A 21,468-nucleotide genomic window follows, 5' to 3' on the forward strand; every position below is an offset into this window, starting at 1 on the left:
AACCAAATCCCGCCTTACATTTTTTCTCTCTTGTTAATCTGTTTTATTCTGATGTATGTCACAATATGGAGGAAAAAATCTTACTCTAATTCCATTGCATTGTGACTTTAAATGACTAATGAAACAAGACTAAAAATATCACCCACAATATCACCTCTGCAGTGAATGGGTGCCGTCAGAATGAGAGTCCAAACAGCTGATAAAAACATCACAATAATCCACAAGTAATCCACAGCACTCCAGTCCATCAGTGAACATCTGGAGAAAGACAAAAGATGAAACACATCCAGCATTAAGATGTTTTTAACTCAAATACATAGAGTCTATAATCCATAATAACACTTCCTCCAGTGAAAAAGTGTTCTGGTGTGAATCAGGAGAGAAATCTGCACAGATCAAGCAGCGTTTAAACAGCTCTAAACAAATATGTGTCTGGATTTTGATGTGAGAGACAACAGAAGATGCACTTTTTCACTGGAGGAAGTGTTATTATGGATTATAGACTCTATGTATTTGAGTTAAAAACGTCTTGATGGATTTGTTTCTAATAAACACACAGCTTTTGGCTTAAAACAGACAGTTTCATCTAGAGTTGCACAATTAATAAAATTTCTAATCATGGTAACAATTACATTTATTTTTATGAATAATCAGGATTATATCGTCCCTTTAAGTGACTAGTTGATGAAACAGTCTGTCTCTGCTTCCAATAAACATTTCAGTGAGAAATACAGATTTTTCTCCTTCCATGTGTTTGAGAGTGTGGGGTTTGTTTCTGGTTTAGAGCCACTAGAGGCCGCTCTTCATCATCTGTGCTCCTCCTCTCCATCATGTCTGTCAGTAATCAGCTGATGGTGGCTGTAAATGGGTTTGTTCTTGTCCTTTCAGGTTTTGCTTCTGTGTTTAGGCTGGCATACACTACACTACACCGGCACGGAGCTGGCATTCACAGATTTCAAAGAAAAATGGTGCAGTGCATGATGGACGCAGACTTGTGTTTTACCCTCAGACTTCGATTCTATCCAGCTGGAGGATATTTAGAGCTGATTTTATGTCACATATCATAGTTTCTGATGCTCTGCTCAGTGCATTTGATTATTGTATTAAAAAAGCCAGCATAGACACTCAGTATATACAGCGGGTACAGAAAAGAATCAGCCCACTTTAAAATAATCACAGTTTGTTGCTTTGTGGCCTGAAATGAAGATGGAAACAGTTTTTGTTTTATCCAGCTGTATTTACTCAGTGCGACTTATAACATATGACAGATGAAAACTAAGTGTCTAAATGTGTGGAATCACAGTCTGAAGCTAAAATCAGAGTCTGTGTCCATCATACACTGAGATTTTCTATGAAATAATTGTCTCGTCCAGATCTGAAACTGAGGATAAAGTTGTGTAGTGTGTTCTAGCCTGAAGTCATTGAGTGTATGATGGTCAGTTTTCTCTCTCATCGTTTACAAAGCTGGCAAGAGCGTAATCCTTTAAATGCCCCATATTCAGTGAGAGACAAATATTCGTGAATGTGTTTCCATATTTATTGAATGTTGAAGGGAAGAAAGTGTGTAATGCATGTTCCCTTGAGCTTCATGAATCAAAAACACTGACAATCCGTCGTCAAATATCTGTCTGCTAAAGCCCTCATACTATTTACATTCATAATAATACTGGTGAACGACAATAAATGATGCACATACAGTATATCATATATACAGGAATATGTCAATTACAGTCATGCCAGGAACTAGTCACATGTTTAAGGTGCATGTAAAGATGAAATAACAATTACACAACTTTGCACTTTATTTAGCCCTAAAAATTACATAGTAGTACTTTAAGAGCACATATTGCTACTCTGAGGTGCTGATATTTATGCATTATTGCATTTCCTGGAAATCGAACCCATGAACTTGAAACCATATGCTTTCCATAATATTCATCTTTGAGGCATAAATAAGGTACAGTCGTCCCTTCACCTGTCCTGTCCCAGCAGATGCACCCCTAAAGGAACCACATGTAGCATGATGTTTTTGACTGTGTGGAAAATAAGTTGCAGACACGTCACAGTTCAGCCTCTCATCCGTGATAGTTTACGTCCAAAGCTCCTGAAGGACGTCACTCTCATCCTTCATCAGCATCAGATGTTTCTATAGATGTTGATCTGGGAGTCCTCAAACACAATGGAGACTCTTTCATCCCAATAATTCAGCGGTACGGTCCATTAAACATAAAATGGTAGAGATAATGCGAGGTCATTGTTCAGCGTTCACTGACCTTTTCTCTCTTTATAAGACAGAATCAGCAGAGAGTCTGTCAGTGCAGTTAATCTGTGGTTTGCATCTCAAGACGATCCGAGTCATTCTTCAGATCTTGGAGTCACAGGCTGCTGTGCTGCAGACTCGGCCGCATGGCCTCGCAGTCCTTCATGCTGTCGGCGTCCTCGCGCATGTACATGAGGAAGAGCGTGACGGTGGCGAATGTTGTGGCGTTGACGGGAAACGCTCTCAAGAGGGTCGAGGTCAGGCCTCGAGTGAAGGTCCTCCATCCTTCCCGCCGCCAGCTCTGACGGACGCAGTCCACGATGCCGTCGTACCTGTTGGCTCCGCCCACTCCGTCCGCCTGGAGGCGGGACTTGATGACGTCTACAGGATACGTGGAGATCCAGGACGCCATTCCCGACATGCCGCCCGCCAGGAGCAGCTTGGGAATGATGTATCCGTCATCAGAGTCGCAGCCCAGCGCACGACTCAGCGTATCGTAGGTGAGGAAGTACACGCCGAAGCCGGGCGTCTCGCGGATGACGGTGGTCACCATTCCTCGGTTTATCCCTCGGACTCCCTCCTTCCGGTGGATGCGGATCAGACAGTCCAGAGAGTTCCTGTACATCTTCCTGGAGGCGCACTTCTCGCCCGTTCCCTGCATCTGCATGCGGGTCTTGGCCAGCTCCATCGGGCAGCAGATCACGCACTGGATGAGTCCGGCCGCCGCGCCCGCGAGGAACTGGTGCAGAGGCGTGTCCGCGCCCAGCATGCGCATGGCGTTCCCCTGCACGCCGAACACGATGGCGTTGATGAAGGTCAGGCCCATCATGGGCGAGCCGATGCCCTTATAGAGGCCCAGCATCTGCAGTCAAACGAGAAACAGAAAGAGTGTGAAGGGTTAACGACTTGAGAACCTGAAACCCCTCGTCTCTCCACCCACGGACAGATATAGATGTTCCCCGTGCTTAATTTAGCTCTGCGTGCTCGTTCCTGACGCACCGGGTCTCCAGTATCTCCTGGTGTCAAACATCTCAGCGTTACTGAACCTCGAGCACATGTACTTCAGATCAACTCAACATCGCTGGATTGATTCGTGTTCCTGGAGATGATACGCTCTCAAAAATAAAGCTTCCACAGTGAACCATTTCTGGTTCCCCAAAGAACCTTTCAGTGATCAGTTCTTTAAAAAAAATCTGTTTTCTTCATCTTTAAAATAACATATTACAAGTCTAAACAACCTTTATCCTCTATAAAGAACCTTTTGTAGAAGGGAAAGTGATTCTGTGGATGTGTAGGAAACATTTTTGGTCCCTAAAGCACCTTGCAGTTAACATTTCTTAAAGAACCATTACTGTGAAGAACATTATTTTTAATGATCTAAAGAACCGTTTTCCACTAGACACTTTTAAAAATAAAGTTTTTTTTATTGACGTAGTTTATTCTGTTAAGAACCTTTAACATCCACAGAGTCTTTCCATTCCAAGGTTCTTTAAAGTGAAAAGGGTTCTATGAAAATATGGTTCTTTTAAGATCTGTTCACATGTAGGTACCTTTTGGAAACTTTTATTATTATTATTTCATCCAATTGAAAGATTCCATGGATGTTAAAGGATCTTCATGGAATTTATTTTTTAAGAGTGTCTTAATTTTTGATCAAAATCTGGTGCCCTCTCTTTCAAGGAATCGGATAAAAATGATTGATAAAAAAATGTGGAAGCCAAATGGTTTTCATCTGTCAGATCAGTGTAAAACCAGCCTGTTGAGCTTTCAAAGACATCAAGAAAATCTTTCATCATTAATCCTGTACTCACCGACTCCTGCCGGACGATGGACTGGAAGCAGTGGTACGTGCCGCGGTACAAGGGCTTGTCCACGCTCTGCACCTGCAGTCTCACCTAGAAAATTGAGTTTTTCCCGTTAAACCTGCTGTGATCAGACACCTCAAACACAGCAGAAATCACACAGAAGTGAATGAATCTAGAGCTGGTGATGCTAGACCATATTCAGTTAGACTCCAGTCCAGTGGAAAGAGGAATGGACCCGGTCTTTACTTACGAGGTTAACCCCCGAGCGGCCGGAGTAACAGCCTCGCTCTCATCTACAACAAAGTGACACTTTTGCTGTAAAAGACCCTTCAGCTGTGAGCTCATGATCAGAACAAAGACACCAAGGCAAGACGTGAGATATTATGGCTCAAACGGCTGATTATGTGATTAATACATGACCTCACGTGAGGAGGCAATGGACTCGATCAAAACCAGATCTTTCTGTGTCTTGCCCTTTGCCTTTAAGTACAACAAGCACACTTTGAGTTTTAGAAAAGTGTTAGTTTTATGGCAGCCGATGACGGAATACACAACAACATTCACAGAAACACACACATGCAACACTAATAACAGCCCATAATCCTCAACACAATACAGTCTGAGCATTCTGTCTCTAATGCAGGAATATTATCTAAGGACGTGATCAGGGTTAATGCAGATTTATGCATTCGGAGGATGCTTTTATCCAAAGTAACTTGCATTGCATTCAAGATTTCTATCTATTTTGACAGGTGCCATTCTCTAGTGTTTGACAGGAACAACCAAACCTCAAGCTCAAACATTGAAAAATTAATGTTATTGATAGTTGTGCATATATTTGTATTGATTGTACAATCTAATAGATGATGATTTGTCAAACCATGAATACAGGAACAGAGCAGATATTAAAGACTGGAAGACAAACGGTCAGTTTGTTCACATGTGTTCAGGGTTTATGATGAGCTGAAATAATAGATGCACTCTTAAAAATAAAGCTTCCAAAGAGGGGTTTTGTCCAGAGGAGCCCAAACTCTTTAATATGAAGAGTTGGAAATCTAACTTAATTGGAAGCTGTTGGCCATAAGAAAATGTTGCATTATACCCAACAGTATCATATTCAAATGTATCAATAATTAAAAACAATTCAATACATTTTTGAATAATAAATGGTTTTTATATTTCCAAAAAAAAATAAAAAATACAATGAATATATGCTTCAATGGCATGTTTTTCTCTATTTTCCCTCACTCTTGTGATAATGGCATGGCTGGTCAAATCATGGTCATCATGGGCCAGTTTTGGTCAACGAGTTTGTGCTTCTCTGCCATAACAGAACCATATTTGGTTCCCCAAAGAACCTTTCAAAGAACTATTTTTTCTTAATCTTTAAAATAGTATTTTATGAATCTGAAGAAGCTTTTTCCACTATAGAGACCCTTTTGCACAATGGAGGGGTCTCGTGGATGTTAAAGGTCCTTCATGGAACCACCAATGAAGAGCCTTTATTTTTAAGAGTGTAAGAAGAACCATTTTTGGTTCCCTAAAGAACCTTTTATTCAGCAGCTCTGATGAGTTTTATAGTTTAGTCAAAGCACACGTACCTTGACCGTATCAAACGGATGTCCGACCAGCACACCTGCGGCTCCTGAAACATGAAGGACTGAGAGTGAGACGAGAGCTGCAAACGACTGATGCAATGTGTTCAGCCTTGACCCGAGCGTTATTCATGCATGAGGCAAGAGCTGTTGACCTCACACAATCACCAGTTACTGACTGCAAAACTCTCTCGCTAACATCTGGAGAAAGTCTTCCTGCTTCTCAAGATCATTCGTGTTTAATGAGCTTCAGTTCTTATCAGAAGGATTGACTGATTCAGCAGCATGGGAAGGATTCTGTATGATGACGTGTTTGATGATTAATTAATGCATTTCAGATCAGCATGATTGTTTATTGGCTCTTCAGCTGCTCACATTAAAGTATCTGGTGGCATTTGTTGGATCCCTGTGTGGGGTATTAGTCAGTGAGCTGAGAGCATACAACGAGTAGCTAGTAATCAGTTACCAGAGCTGTTCTCTGTTAGCTAGATCAGTTATTTGACTCGTGTTGAATGTTTCAGTGAGTGTGTTCAGATCTTCAGACAAATCAAGCACATTTTACCTCCAATACATCCTGCGACAAAGTCCATAGCCATTCCTCAGATGATGAAGATGAAGATGAAGAAGATGAGTGTCTGTGAGCAGCAGCAGCAGTGTTTGTTCAGTCGGTCAGTCGCTGGACGTCTGCGCTCCTGAGCAGCTGCTGCTTCTGTGCTGCTATTTTTACTGAATGAAGTTGATATGAAGGGGAAAGTCCATCTGTGACCAATAGAAGCTCCAGGATGAAGAAACACCCCCACCACCATCATCATCATCATCATCATCATCGAGGCTCATACATGCATGTCTGTGTTTGGAGACACTATTGAGTAAAAAACAGAGTAAAGCACTGTCAGAACTTCAGCTCACTGTGATTTAGTTCTGTACATAATAAATATGAAGCAGGTGCATGTTAATCAGCAGTCATATAATAATAATAATAATAATTATGATTAGAAAGCATGCTTAATAATTCTAATCTATTATTGATTACTGAAAATGAATGTTGATGCTTATGCCAGGTTTATATAGTAAACTAAGCCATAAACATAAAAATATGTGTTTGAAATAAAATAAAAATATTTGAAATTAAATACATAAACTGAAATATATATATATATATATATATATATATATATATATATATATATATATATATATATATATATATATATATATATATATATATATTACAATATGGTCTGCTATGGTTTGATAATATCTGACGGAACTCTTTTCTGTTTGGCTGACTTTTAATGAAGCGAGATCAGACTTGGTTTTATTTTTAATTTTTTTATTATTATTTTATTGTATTTTTGTTTTTTAATCTAATATAAACTTTAAACAGCTTTAGTACATTTTGTTTTTCCCTTTTTGTTGTTTATTTACATATTTATTATTATTGTTGTTATTTAATTTATTATTTATTTATGCATGCACTGAACCTGTTTCTGCTCATGAAAATAGCCGTGGCGTGTCGTTAAAATATAAACAAACAATATTGCGCTGGCTGTTTATTAGTAAAACTGGTCGGGATCTGATTGGCTGAGCGGCGTTTACAGTAGCCGAAGCTGTACAGTAATCGTGTGTATTTGTGTAACACGTGACTCTTGTCCTTCATCATCATCGTCATCGTCAGTGGTGTGAGGGAATGAAGAGCAGCGCCGCTCAGCGGTCACTGCAGGAACACGAGCGCTGCTGACTCTGTCGCCGGTGGCTTTTGATCTGATTCTGATAATATTTCCTGCGCTACAGTGAATCACAGAGCATCAAAGGAGCCGAACATCAGCGCGGATTCACGCGCTACTGTTACACGGCATCGGTGACTCGGAACCTTCGTTTCTGAAGGTGATCGTGACCTTCAGTGACGAAAGCGACACATACACACACACGCGCGCGCGCACGCTTCTCTTCATCTGTGTCTTCTTCACAATCATCATCAGTTCGTTAAACGGCGTTTGTCCGACTCGCGTTCGGCGGGTCGAACCGGATGATTCCGATGCTTCTGCTCGACCGGTTCGGATCGGCTCTGGTTCTTCTGTGTGATCGGTTCTGCTGGTTTCGATTCTTCTGTTGGATCGGTTTGCTCGCGGATTTCGTGGCCGGTTCTGTCGGAGGTCAGTGATGTAAATCAGCTGTTTTTAGTGTCAGTGTGTGTGTGTGTGTGTGTGTGTGTGTGTGTGTGTGTGTGTGTGTGTGTGTGTGTGTGTGTGCGTGGCCGGTTCTGTCTGAAAACAATCATTTAAAACAGCCAGTATTTCTTTGCCTATTCTTTCGTATGTCAGTTATGTAAATCAACTTGTGTGTGTGTGTGTTCAAGTGAAGAACAGTTTGTCCGTGTATTATAGCCAGTGTTAGCAGCTAATTTAAAAAAAAGTGTGTGTGAATGTGTGGGTGTGTGTGTGTGTGATATATCAGGGGCTTTTGGAGTGGCGGTGGGGCAGGGGCTACACTATTCACGGTCTTTTGGAGTGGCGGTGGGGTATCATGAATGCTGCACTTGACACACTGAGGGGTATCCGCTAGACAAACCATCAAACTCAAACCAACATCCTCAACCACATGCATTCACCATATCAAGTTACTGTAACACTTCCTGCAGAGTGTAACACTGATGAATGCTGCAGGTGAGAATGCAGACTCAGACACGTGACTCAGGGGTCTGGGAGTGTGTGAGAAGAACCTGCAGAACTGAAGGAGTGAGTATCTGCACAAACACACAACTATCTCATAGAAATAAATAAAAGGATCTGTGAGAATTTTTATCTCGCAGTCTCACAATTCCGACTTAAAAAGTTCCAAGCATAACATGAGAATTTTTATCTCGCAGTCTCACAATTCCGACTTAAAAAGTTCCAAGTTTATTTTAAGCCTGAGAGTGATTTTGGTGCAGCACAGATATGTAAGCAGTCATACAAAGACAAGAACAAAACACAACATTCTGACAAGGAATGTTGGAAATTAAATTGTGATATGTAAAAAATAAAAAAAATGTCCAAAGTGTGAGATTTAAACTTAGTATTGCGAGAAATGAAGTTCTGCTCAAAAGTGTACACACCCTTGCAGAATCTGCAAAAAATGTAAATTTGAATGGTAACACTTCACAATAAGGTTCATTAGTTAACATAATTATTATTAATATTTAGTTTATTTCCATTTGCACAGGTACATTACAGTATAGGAACATTGAGTTTCTCGTGCGTTTATCAGAGTCAGCTTTATAGAACATAGTCAAATAAATAAATAATATTTCACATTGTTTTAACATTAGTTTACTACTTTAGTTAACATCAACTATGAACAACACTTCAACAGCATTTATTAATCTTAGTTAATGATAAAGTTGTGTTTGTTAACATTAGTTAATGCTCTGTGAATTAACCTGAACTAACAATGAACGACTGTAGTTTTATAAACATTAACAAAGATTAACAAATGCTGAAATAAATGTATTGCTCATTGTTTGTTAATACATGAACATTAACTAATGGAACCTTATTGTGAAGTGTTACCATTTTAACAAAATAAGAGCGATAGTGAAATTACATTTTATTTCACAAAACAGATGTTTACATTTAGTGCACGGGACAAAATAATAATAATATGATGATGTGTAAGTGGCAGATTCTGCAAAGGGTGTGTAAACTTTTGAGCAGAACTGTGAGATATGAACAAAAGTGAGATAAAGTGAGAATTGCTAGATTAAATCACAAATACTCTTTATATATTTTATTTCTGCTGTGTTTCAGGTCAGTGGTTTCTACCGTGGGATGTCCATGCCGCTGAGCACCGTCTCCATCAGCTCCTCGCTGGTGTTCGGCACCTACAGGAACGTCCTGCACCTGCTGCAGGAGCTGCGGCACAGAGGCGCAGCCGATGCACACCGTAAAGCTGATTTATTTGTGTCTGGGTTTGCTGGAGGCGTCGCTCAGGTGCTGTGTGTTCCTCAGCTCTCAGGCAGTGCTTCTCGTGTGCGGCTGCGTGTGTGAGTCTGGTGTGTTCGTCTGCTTCCAGGTGCTGGTGATGTCACCTGCAGACATCGTGAAGGTGCGTCTTCAGTGTCAGAGCGAGCTGCCGGACTCCAGGCCCAAGTACCGCGGCCCGGTGCACTGTCTGCTGAGCATCGCGCGGGACGAGGGTCTGCTGGGGCTCTACAGGGGCTCCGCTGCTTTAGCGCTGCGTGACGGACCCTCCTTCGCCACCTACTTCCTCACGTACAACAGCATCTGTGATGCCCTGCGCTCTACAGACAGCAGCCAGCCAGGTGCAGTATTCAGCTGTCACACACTGCAGGCAGAAACCGCTTTGAGGTCTGTTTTGCTTCTGTAACCCGGCTCTTGTTACAGACTAGTGGAGAGAAAACATACACATTTAATGCATTATTTTATTGCACGTTTGTAGATTTCAATCTTTAAAGAGTTTGTTTTTTCTTTTACAAACACCAAACTTTACAGTTTTATTCCTCTCTATGTTCTGGTGGTTCATTCACACTGATTTCTACACAGTTTACTCCTAAAAACATGGTGAAAATGTGTCGACTGTTTTATAAAGATAACTGTTTCTGCCACAGCATTAAAAAAATGCAAGAAGTACCTGCAAGTTTTTGTTTCACAATTTTTGAATTCACAGTTTTGATGCTTTTTTTCTCTTAATTCTGATGATTCTGAGAAAAAAAGGCAGAATTGTGAAAAAAAAAAAGTCTGTGGTGGAAACAAGCTTCCATAACTTTCTGCTTTGTTAAGTGATTACGAAGAAACTCTAATATATCAACAAAATCAAATAAGAATTTTGAACCTCAGTATCCAATCTTCAGATTTCTGTTCTGGAAATGCATATTTAATTAGATTCACGTCTCATTTGCATATTTAAACATTCCATTTCAGAAAATGTATAATATAAAACCACTGAAAAGCAAAGCGGTTCTAATGGGTCTCAGTGCAGGGCTGTGTGTGAGATCTGTTCTCCGTGTTGTTGCAGGCTGGACGGTGGTTCTTCTGGCCGGCGGTGTGTCTGGGATGTGTGGCTGGGCCGTGGGGACACCGATGGATGTGATCAAGGCGCGTCTGCAGGTGTCCGGTGTGAGCGGCCGGCGCTACAGAGGATTCTTCCACTGTCTCTCACACAGCGTGAGGAGCGAAGGCCCTGCTGTTCTCTTCAGAGGTCTGACGGTAAACTGCATCCGTGCCTTTCCGGTCAACATGTCCGTCTTCGCCATGTATGAACTGGTTGTTCGTTTTCTGCGTTCGCCGTCATAGATCACATGTGATTCCTCACTGAGGACGGTTTGCATCAGTGTTTTATGAACCGCACAGCCAGACGTTTCTGTGCTCCGCTGTGATTTTATCACGAGCTGCAGAAGCTCCTCAAGCACATAAAGTACAGAGTGAATATTTATCCTTTGTATTAATATATATTTTAGTGTGTTTTGCAGTGTCTACCTCCAGATCCATCTGTGCATCATGAATGTTTAAAGGAATAGTTCAGCCAGAAATGAACATTTGCTGAAAATGTGCTCATCAGAGATCAGGATGAGTTTGTTTCTTCATCAGGTTTGTAGAAATGTGGCACTGCATCAGTGTCTCAGCAATGGATGCTCTGCAGTGAATGGGTGCCGTCAGAATGAGAGTCCAAACAGCTGATAAAAACATCACAATAATCCACAAGTATTTGTTTCATCTTCTGTCTTCTCCAGATGTTAACTGATGGACTGGAGTGCTGTGGATTATTGTGATGTTTTTATCAGCTGTTTGGACTCTCATTCTGACGGCACCCATTCACTGCAGAGCATCCATTGCTGAGACACTGATGCAGTGCTACATTTCTACAAACCTGATGAAGAAACAAACTCATCCTGATCTCAGATGAACTGAAAGTGAGGAAGCATTCAGCACATTTTCATTTTGGAGTGAACTATTCCATTAAGGACTTTGATCATATGAACAGGTTTAACCCTTTACTAACAGTCTCTGATGAGTGAGACTCTTCTCTGTGTATTTAATCTCAGTTGGAGTGACTGAAGATGCTCATGTTTCACTCATATCAGGGATTTGCACATTAACACACGCTCTGTGTCTGATGTGTGTCTTGTTTTACAGATGCACTGTGTATCTATCGTGTGTTAAATGGACCATTTATTCATGTGAATGTGCACTGAATCAGCAGTACTGTAATTAGGACATTAAACGTGTCATTTACAGCATCAGAGTGTGATTATTCATGGCAGGCATCAGTTTTATCAGACCGGAGCGGAGCGGAGCGGAGCGGTTAGTATCTGTGGGTCACGGAGGGTCAGAGTCTGGTCTCTCGTGGTTGAAGTGTAGTGTGCGAGGGCTCATGAACTGTTCACGTACTAGACTTCATGGTTACACTTTACAATAAGGTTTCATTAAAAACATTAGTTAATTCATACAATACTTCTACAGCACTTATTAATCTTAATGTTAAGTTCAACATCCACTAAAACATTATTAAAATCAAAAGTTGTATCTGCTAACATTTACTTAATGCACGGTCAACATGAATATTATGAACATTAATAGATTAGTTGGTCATGCATAGTCAATACATTGTTCGTTCTTAGTTTGTTAGTTAATGCATTCACTTAAATTAACAAATTATTGTAAAGTTGTATCATTTTTATTAATATTTAGATTTTTATATTTGCAGTTTTAATTTTTAATCGCAAGTTTTAGTAAGTTTGTTGTGTATCAGTCATTTTTATTATATATATATATTGTTTGTTTTAGTCATTTTAGTACAACAAATTACACTAAATGAACATGATGCATTGGCATCTAGCTGAAATAAAATATTTTTGTCATTTAATTTTTTTTATATGTCTATAAGCTTTTTATTAATTTTTATTTCAGATTTTTAGTTCGTTTTGCAAGTAAATGAAAACGAGAAACAAAGCCTTCACACATTTTTTATATTTAATTTAAATAACTTTATTTTGACTAATATTATGAATATATTTATTTTACTTTTCAATTTCATTTTACAGTAAAAGTTTTTTTTTTATTTCAAGTAACATTTATTTGTATATAATTTTTCATGTATGAAGTGCTTCACAAGATAAAACAGAAGCATAAAAACAAACACTGAACATATGGTTTCACACAATAACAATAGAATACAGTAATATTTTCAGTGTAAGCTGAGGATAATAACGGACATAATCCGCTGGATCTCGTGAGGATGTCTGATCTTCTCCAGCTGATCATCGTCTTCCAGAAGGTGGAGTGAAGCAGAGCCGGCTTCAGATAACCAATCCGAGGAGCCACATCTCGCATCTTCTGGAAATATGGGTCCTGAGGGGCAGACGGTCACATGATCACACGCTGGGAAACTGATCATACCTGCAGAACACGTGATTAAACGCCACGCACAACAAACACTCGCCGGATCCCCGTCACACAGAGACGCTGTCTGTGAAGCCAAAGATGCCTTGGATCTGGTTAAACATCACATGCTTCTGGACCTTCACCACGTTTGCATAAAACAAAGGACTCACACTGTCAGAAACAACATCTGGACAAGTCTTTTCATAATGCAGCTTTACAGGAGATCATGATGTTATGTTTATAATATCTTAATATCTTCATGCATTACAGTCATATTTATCAGATTAGAGCTGGACAATAAAAGAGTTACATTTTGCGATATAAACAATCAAGCAGTTGTGGTTTGCTATAGAGTGTAAATATCGCTTCATGTGATTGAACTGTATGTATGTGGATACATTTAGATTTATACACACTACCGGTCAAAAGTTTGGGATCAGAACTAGTATTAATGTTTTTTAAAGAAGTCTCTTCTGCTCATCAAGGTTGCATTTGTTTGATCAAAAATACAGAAAAAAAAACAGTAATCTTGCGAAATGTTATTACAATATAAAATAATGGTTTCTATTTTAATATCCTTTAAAATATTATTTATTTCTGTGATGTGCAGCTGTATTTTCAGCATCATTACTCCAGTCTTCAGTGTCACATGATCTTCAGAAATCATTCTAATATGATGATTTATTATTAGAATAATCAACAGTTGTGCTGCTTCAGATTCTTTTGGAAACTGTGATGCTTTTTTCAGGATTCTTTGATGAATAAAATGTTAAAAAGAACAGCATTTATTCAAAATATAAATCTTTTCTAACTATATAAATCTTTGCTGTCACTTCTTAACAATTTAACACATCCTTGCTGAATAAAAGTTTTAATTTCTTTAAAAAAAAAAGAAAGAATAAACATTTACTGACCACAAACTTTTGAACTGTAATGTATATTGTTAGAAAAGATTTCTATTTTGAATAAATGCTCTTCTTTTAAACATTTTATTCATCAAACAATCCTGAAAAAAGCATCACAGTTTCCAAAAGAATCTGAAGCAGCAGAACAGTTTCAGCACTGATAATAAATCATCATATTAAAATGATTTCTGAAGATCATGTGACACTGAAGACTGGAGTAATGATGCTGAAAATACAGCTGCGCATCACAGAAATATTAAAATAGATAAACATTATTTTACATCATAATAATTTGACAATATTAAATTTTTTCCTGTATTTTTGATTAAATAAATGCAGTCTTCATGAGCAGAAGAGACTTCTGTAAAAAACATTAAAAATCATTCTGACCCCAAACTTTGACCGCTAGTGTGTATGAGTGACGTGACATACAGTCAAGTGTGGTGACCCATACTCAGAATTCTGCTCTGCATTTAACCCATCCAAAGTGGACACACACAGCAGTGAACACACACACTCACACACACTATGAACACACACACACACACACACACACACACACACACCGTGAATACACACCCGGAACAGTGGGCAGCCATTTATGTAGATATATTTACATATTTTTCCATTTACATATATTTTATACATGTATTTACACATACATTTATTTATTTATATTTACTGACACACACATAACACAGTTGTGATGTAATAGCGCCACCTGCTGTCTTGCAGTATAAAGACGTGTGAGGGGTTTAACCCCATATAGTCGAGGTCAGAGAGGATGAAGGGCTTGTTGATGTCGAATCCGCAGGCGATGATGTCTCTGAGGTTCTCCACAGTGTACCGGTGACACTCGTCCAGCAACAGATCCTTCCACAGATACTTCTCATCATCGGTCATCTGAATGACCAGAGGAACGTCAAACACCTCCTGAAGCCTCCTGTGACACACACACACACACACACACACACGCTGAACACTGAGGCACTGAGGAAGACTCACCTGGTGAAGATGAAGGGGATCAGGTGACCCACATGCATGGCCTCAGAGGACGGCCCCCGACCCGTGTACAGATAGAAGGACTTCTGCTTCTGATGCATGTCCCTGCAGATCACAAACATGGCCAAAGGGTCAGTCTTTCAGATGCTGTGATCCTCATGTGAGCGACACACATCCTACAATTGAACATGAGTCACTGGAGGCCTGATTTACACTGTGTATGTGCTGTAGGCTTGCTGCTGTAGTCTGTTACCGGTGTTACCTCACAATTTAACCCACCATTGAGGTCCCCGAGCTCTGGACCTCTGTATTTTTCGAATAACAAAAGTTGTAAAATATTTTTTTATAATTATATTAACCCTGCTTTGGTGCTGCAGGGATAAAAAGCCAAACGATAACAGATCTTCTCATACAGTAATTCTTACAGCACACATCAATGTGACGAGGCAAGAGACATTAACGAATGTTTTCATCATATTAGGCATAGGATTAATAAATATTGTGAATGAATTTAATAAACTCAGTCAAATTATCCTGGTAGCCTTCAGTAAAATCACCTATCTAACATGATTAAACATGAATATCAGCTGACCCAGTATTTACATTCTTCACTCCCACAGAAGAACATGAACAGACTGTCAGTCAAAGCTCAGCTTTAGGAAGAGAAAGAGAAGGAGACTGTGATAAAGAGAAAGAGAGATGTGATGGAGAAGAGAGAAGAAGTGCCCAGGATGGGATCAGCATTATTATTTACAATCATGCTATTCCTAATTACCAGAGATTTATGATCTTTGTTAATTCCAGTGGAAACTGTAGGCTCAATTTAAAAACACCACAAACACTATATATATTTTGTCACAATACTATTATTGAATAAATATATTTTTGTAGATACAACTGCTCTGTTTTAACAAGAGACGTACCAAGAATGCTGATATTTCACCAGTAGATTTGGGATTTTTCACTTTGGTATCACTCCTTTGTCAGTGTTTGCACATTTCATACTGATGATCTAAATCGCCTTGACTTTAGCACAGCTTCCATAGTGACGCCAGTAGGTGGCGATAAATGACTCTTTGTGTGTGGAACTAAACCTTTCCTTGGACAAAAACGTATGGCCTGTTTCTTTTTTACTTGGTTCCACAGTGTTTGCTGATTTTTATGTATTTTTTATTTAACTTTGTGTAAGTTATTTGTTATTTTATATTAGGCCTATAGCGTGGTGTATTTTTATTCGGTTTGTTAGTGAAAGTGTTTAATATAAGTGAGTTTGTCGTTGTACTGTTTTGTTGTTGTCCATTCACTCAGCTGAGAGGACCCCCAGTGAGCCACACCACCCACTGATACCAGTATTACCGCTGCGGTCACCCCAGTATACTGTATTTAAATGTGACTAACATAACATTTTATTTCTAATGAGTTTCATTATTATTTTATGGATTTTTTTCTACTCACTATAGAACTGTACTATTATATGTATTTTTAGTTTATTTGAATCTTTATTTTTATCAATGTTTTATTTATTTTAATATATTTATGTATTTAAATTTTATTTAAATATTGCTTATTTACTATTTATTTGAATCTGTGTACTTATTGATATTTTGTCTATATTTATTTATTTATTTAAATGAATGTTTTATTATTTATATAAATTAATGACAGCATTTATATAAATTAAACCACACTGACAGCAGGAGAATGAGCTCGTTAATGCATTATTCATCCTTCATATACATAAAACAGACCTACAGCAGAAATACCACTGATGGACCTAAAAGATGATGACAACATTGACTGACCGATGAGTTTATCATAGTCGACTCCTTTGGCGCTGCTGGAGGAGACGTTCCATGGATCCATCTGATCATCTCCTTCCTCCAGCGCTGCTCCGGAATCAACCATCATCTCACCGTCCGCCGGCGGACATCCATCATTATAGTCCTGACCGGTGAGACACTTGTAGTCCAGCTTCATCTGCAGCAGCAGCTGTACAGCCACATCAACTTCAGCCTGAGGAACCAACACATCACCTGTCAATCATGATGAGAAAAAAACCTTGTAAGAAACCAGGCTCAGTCCAGTTCTCCTCTGGCCAGATGAAACCAGCATGATGTGGTTCAATTCCAAGCTGCAGCAAAGTCAGATTGTGCAGAGGACTCAACTGGTTCCTGTGGTCTTGTCCCGGTGGCGCTAAATAGGAGAAGGATCTGCCGCCCGCAGTTGACTTTGATATTCTAGGTATTATCAAATTGCCAGAGTTTTGAGAACGCAGCGGACGTGGAGGACTATAATGTAACAAGAGCTTGTTCAAATACTGAGGTGCTAAACCATTCAGGGCTTTATAAGTAATAAGCAAGATTTTAAAATCTATACGATGTTTTATAGGGAGCCAGTGCAGTGTTGACAGGACCGGGCTAATATGATCATACTTCCTGGTTCTAGTAAGAAACTCTAGCTGCTGCATTTTTGGACTAACTGGAGTTTGTTTACTAAGCGTGCAGAACAACCACCCAATAGAGCATTACAATAATCTAACCTTGAGGTCATAAACACATAGATTAACATTTCTGCATTTGACATTGAGAGCATAGGTCGTAATTTAGATATATTTTTGAGATGGAAAAATGCAGTTTTACAAATGCTACACATGCGTGTGTTTCGTGAAGGTGTTTTCATGTCTCTGACGTGGAGCCGCTCTGTTACTGTAGACCCTGGAGATCCTGAGGAGAGGTGAATGACACACACACTGAACCCCATTCACGAGCCCTGCATCACCAGCCGCTCGGATATACATGAGAGCATCTGTGTGATTCATATGGATGGACTAAACACTGAGACACTTATGATCACGATTCACTCTGGAGAGCGCTGATGAAGACTCATCAGCGGTTTGATCAGATGTTCTTGTAAAGCGTGTAGGTGATGTCTCATATCTGTGTGTCTGTAGGAAATGAGAGCCGCTGCTATCAGATGCTGTTTCATGTGTGTGTGTGTGTGATTAATAATGGAGCACAGGAAGCGTCTCTGTGGAGGGTCAGAGGAGCTATTCCTGACCGGCTTCAGTCTTCAGACTGTGATCAGTTTCAGTCCGGCCTGCGGAGATGATAATGCGGGTTACACCCGTTGGTTTCCATGCAGTTCACTAAAAATCAAAATGTAAAAACACTAGAGTCAAGTGAAAACAGAAAACCTCTATTGAAGCAATGAAATATATGTAAATAAAACATGAGAAGTGCTGAACTCCTATTGTGTTGAAAAACAGTTCCTCGTTTTTTGCTTTGGATCCGTTTGAATCCTATATTTCTATATTCAAAATCAGCTGCACATACACTTTAAAAAAACATTTCATGGATGATTTTTATTTGTTATGACTAATCATAGAGTCTGTTTGCTCACTGAGGTGCAAATGACTACAAGTATAAATATTATCTAACATTTTTTTTTACTTAGTGTAACTTCTACTTCCTTTTTATATCTGCTTCACACACACTTGGGTGTTTCTCACACTTATTTCAGTGCTGTAACAGATTAATAATTAAGATCCAAAAAACGAACATCTAAAAACAAATAGATGAAAAAACTGTCAGGTTTCCTCAGATGAGTTTTCAATTTCAAGTAAACTTTGAGTCTTAAATGTCATAAGTTCTCAAGTATTTCATATTTCTCTTTGACAAGCTACAATAAAATAATTTTTCCTGACTCTTTTGAGTTGGTTTTGGTGAATTGCATGGAAACCAGTGGGGTTCAGTCTGATTCCAAACACTATCACAGTCACCAAGCTCTGATTTAATGTTCAGTCTGTCGCATTCATGGCAGAATGTCACATCAGTTTGATCAGAGCGGCTTTAACAGAGTAATACCATAGTAATAATATCATCTGAGTCTCTGTGTTTCTTATCAGCAGCCAGCGCTGTGCTAATTGCATTTCTTAATTAAAAGCTCTGAGGAAGCGTGTTAATTATGCAGAAGGATGATTCTCATCACTCCCCAAACATCAGCCTATAATTGACGAGACGATGAGATTGAAATCATGTGCTTTTCTCCCATTAATATGCATACATGTGTTCATCATCTTATGAACCACGTCACTGTGGATCTTGATTTATGAACCTGTAGGGATTTGCATTGATGTTTTGTGTTCCCTTTCATTTATTCCTCAAATTTTCTTTACTTGGTCTTAAAAATATTCTTAATCAAACCTGCAGAAATCCTGTTCAAAAGAGTCAAAACTGTCCTTTTTCTCTTGTGAGTAGAACAACAGTTATAAAACTGAATCAACATCAAACGATATTAAACCACTTTGGTTATGCTAATGAACTATTTTAATCAGCAGAAGAATAGTTTATTCTGGTTATTATTCATGTGTGCTCTTTATTGAACATCTGTATTTTTCCTGTGATGCAGAAGTCTCTTCTGCTCATCAAGGCTGCATTTATTTGAACAGAAATACAGAAAAAAAATTATATTGTGAAATAGTATTGCAATTTAAAATAATGTTTTTCTATTTTAATACACTTTAAACTGTAATTTATTTCTGTGATGCGCAGCTGTATTTTCATCATCATTACTCCAGTCTTCAGTGTCACATGATCTTCAGAAATCATAATAATATGATGATTTATTATCAGTGTTGAAACTGTTGTGCTGCTTCAGATTTTTTTTGGAAGCTGTGATACTTTTTTCAGGATTTTTTGAGGAATAAAGTTAAAAAGAACAGCATTTATTTAAAATAGAAATCTTTTCTAAGATTCTTAGTCTCTATTATCACTTTTTATCAAAGAAAGAAAGAAAGAAAGAAAGAAAAGAAATTACTGACCCCAAAGTTTTGAACAGTAGTGTATATTGTTACAAAAGATTTCTATTTTAAATAAATGCTGTTCTTTTTAACTTTTTATACATCAAAGAATCCTGAAAAAAGTTTCACGGAATATAAAAAAAATACGAAGCAGCACAATAAATCATCATATTAGAATGATTTCTGAAGATCATGTGACACTGAAGACTGGAGTAATGATGCTGAAAATACAGCTGCACATCACAGAAATACATTACACTTTAACAGAGATTCACATATATTAAATATAAAATAAAATATTAGATATTCAGTTATATTAAATAGTAAAAAAATTTCACAATATTATTTTTTTCTGTATTTCTGATCAAATAAATGCAGGCTTGATAAGCAGAAGAGACTTCTTTAAAACACATTAAAGGTCTCACTGATCCTGAACTTTTGAACAGCAGTGTATATTTACAGTAGAAGCAAAATCACATAAAATATTAAGTCTTCTTGTCTGAAAAAATGTACCAAAATTAAGTGAGTTTATGATTCATTGGCATTTGTTTGTTTTAACCTTAAACTGACTTCATTTTGATCAGCTGATCAGACAGCAAGACTTCTTCTGTCATTGTGCATCTGCAGTAAATGTATCTTGATTTATGAATCTTTAGATGTTTGCACTGGAGAACAAGACAGAATCCAGAGGAAGGACAGCAGTTTTCTGCAGTGTGATCAGAGGATACAATGAAGGTTATTTTCATGTTCTCTACTTGGTCTTAAAAAGGTCTTTAAACCTTGTGCATCAATTTTAGAAAGCTACATAGAGGTCCTTAGAGGTAGTTATTAAAATATAACAACAATGCATCAATTTTCAGAATTGCCCTTTAAATGCCAGTTTGTTTACATAATGCCACTGTTGTCTTTTTTGTGAACAGAAAAAGTCATTAGAAATTAAAAATTATTTTCCATATGCTAAATCTTAAGTACTTCTTTGTTTGGATTATTACAGTTTTGGATAAGTCAATGATTAATTTTAATGCTTTATTTTTTGTGCAGATTAAAGAAGAAACAACACCTGAAGAGCTCATTAGCATTTAAAGCAGAATGCAATAAAACAGCGCTGTTTTTGTGTTGTTTTACACAACCATTGAGAAATTTGAACCAAACTATGTTACAGACATTTCATTAAGGCCCTAAAGAATCATATCAACTTGTGTTAAATGGGCATCTGATGACCGCTTTAAACAGTAAAATCCACTGAATGTTACATGGTTTCATGTTTGTTTACTTTTATACATTTGCTTTATTTGTGTCCTTTATAAAACAGATAAAATTATGTCATTATATGTTTTTTTTATGTTTTTCACTATAACATATTGTAATTAAATATACTCATCAATTCACACTAAGAAATGTATTTAGTGTGGGAAGGATTTATTTAGTAAAGAAAAATACAGCAAAAATATAGAAACATGCATCTAGAATTAGTTTCTCCTTTAGTGCGGTCAGATCGGATGGTGAGGTAGAAACATCAAAACACACAATCACTGTCACTTTAACTACCGACATCTGTCTGAATTATATATATGTATAAGCTTTCATTACAACACAATCCTATTCATGTTTTAAAGATGACAAGGGTTCGGCTGCTGTGGAAGAACATCTGTTAGGCACCAGCAGTCTTCTAATGTGATTTGATTTCCATCAGCTGGAAGACAGAAAGAGATCCTTCCTCT

The 21,468-nt window shown here is 38.2% G+C and overlaps 2 protein-coding genes across 2 annotated transcripts; one reads left to right on the forward strand and one right to left on the reverse strand.

Moving 5' to 3' along the window:
* Positions 1-1,519: 1,519 nt before the first annotated feature.
* LOC109095511 (mitochondrial basic amino acids transporter-like) lies at positions 1,520-6,622 on the reverse strand. The gene is made up of 4 exons (XM_042773416.1): positions 6,223-6,622; positions 5,667-5,710; positions 4,072-4,155; positions 1,520-3,122 (listed from the first exon to the last, which is right to left on the reverse strand). Exons 1-4 carry the CDS (start codon positions 6,254-6,256, stop codon positions 2,376-2,378), a joined length of 909 nt encoding a protein of 302 aa, XP_042629350.1. The 5' UTR covers positions 6,257-6,622; the 3' UTR covers positions 1,520-2,375.
* A 1,680-nt stretch (positions 6,623-8,302) lies between these two features.
* slc25a47b (solute carrier family 25 member 47b) lies at positions 8,303-11,283 on the forward strand. The gene is made up of 4 exons (XM_042773417.1): positions 8,303-8,398; positions 9,449-9,631; positions 9,714-9,963; positions 10,677-11,283. Exons 1-4 carry the CDS (start codon positions 8,318-8,320, stop codon positions 10,952-10,954), a joined length of 792 nt encoding a protein of 263 aa, XP_042629351.1. The 5' UTR covers positions 8,303-8,317; the 3' UTR covers positions 10,955-11,283.
* Positions 11,284-21,468: the final 10,185 nt, after the last annotated feature.

Source organism: Cyprinus carpio, chromosome A17 (assembly GCF_018340385.1).
Source record: "Cyprinus carpio isolate SPL01 chromosome A17, ASM1834038v1, whole genome shotgun sequence".
Classification (NCBI taxonomy): Eukaryota; Metazoa; Chordata; class Actinopteri; order Cypriniformes; family Cyprinidae; genus Cyprinus; species Cyprinus carpio.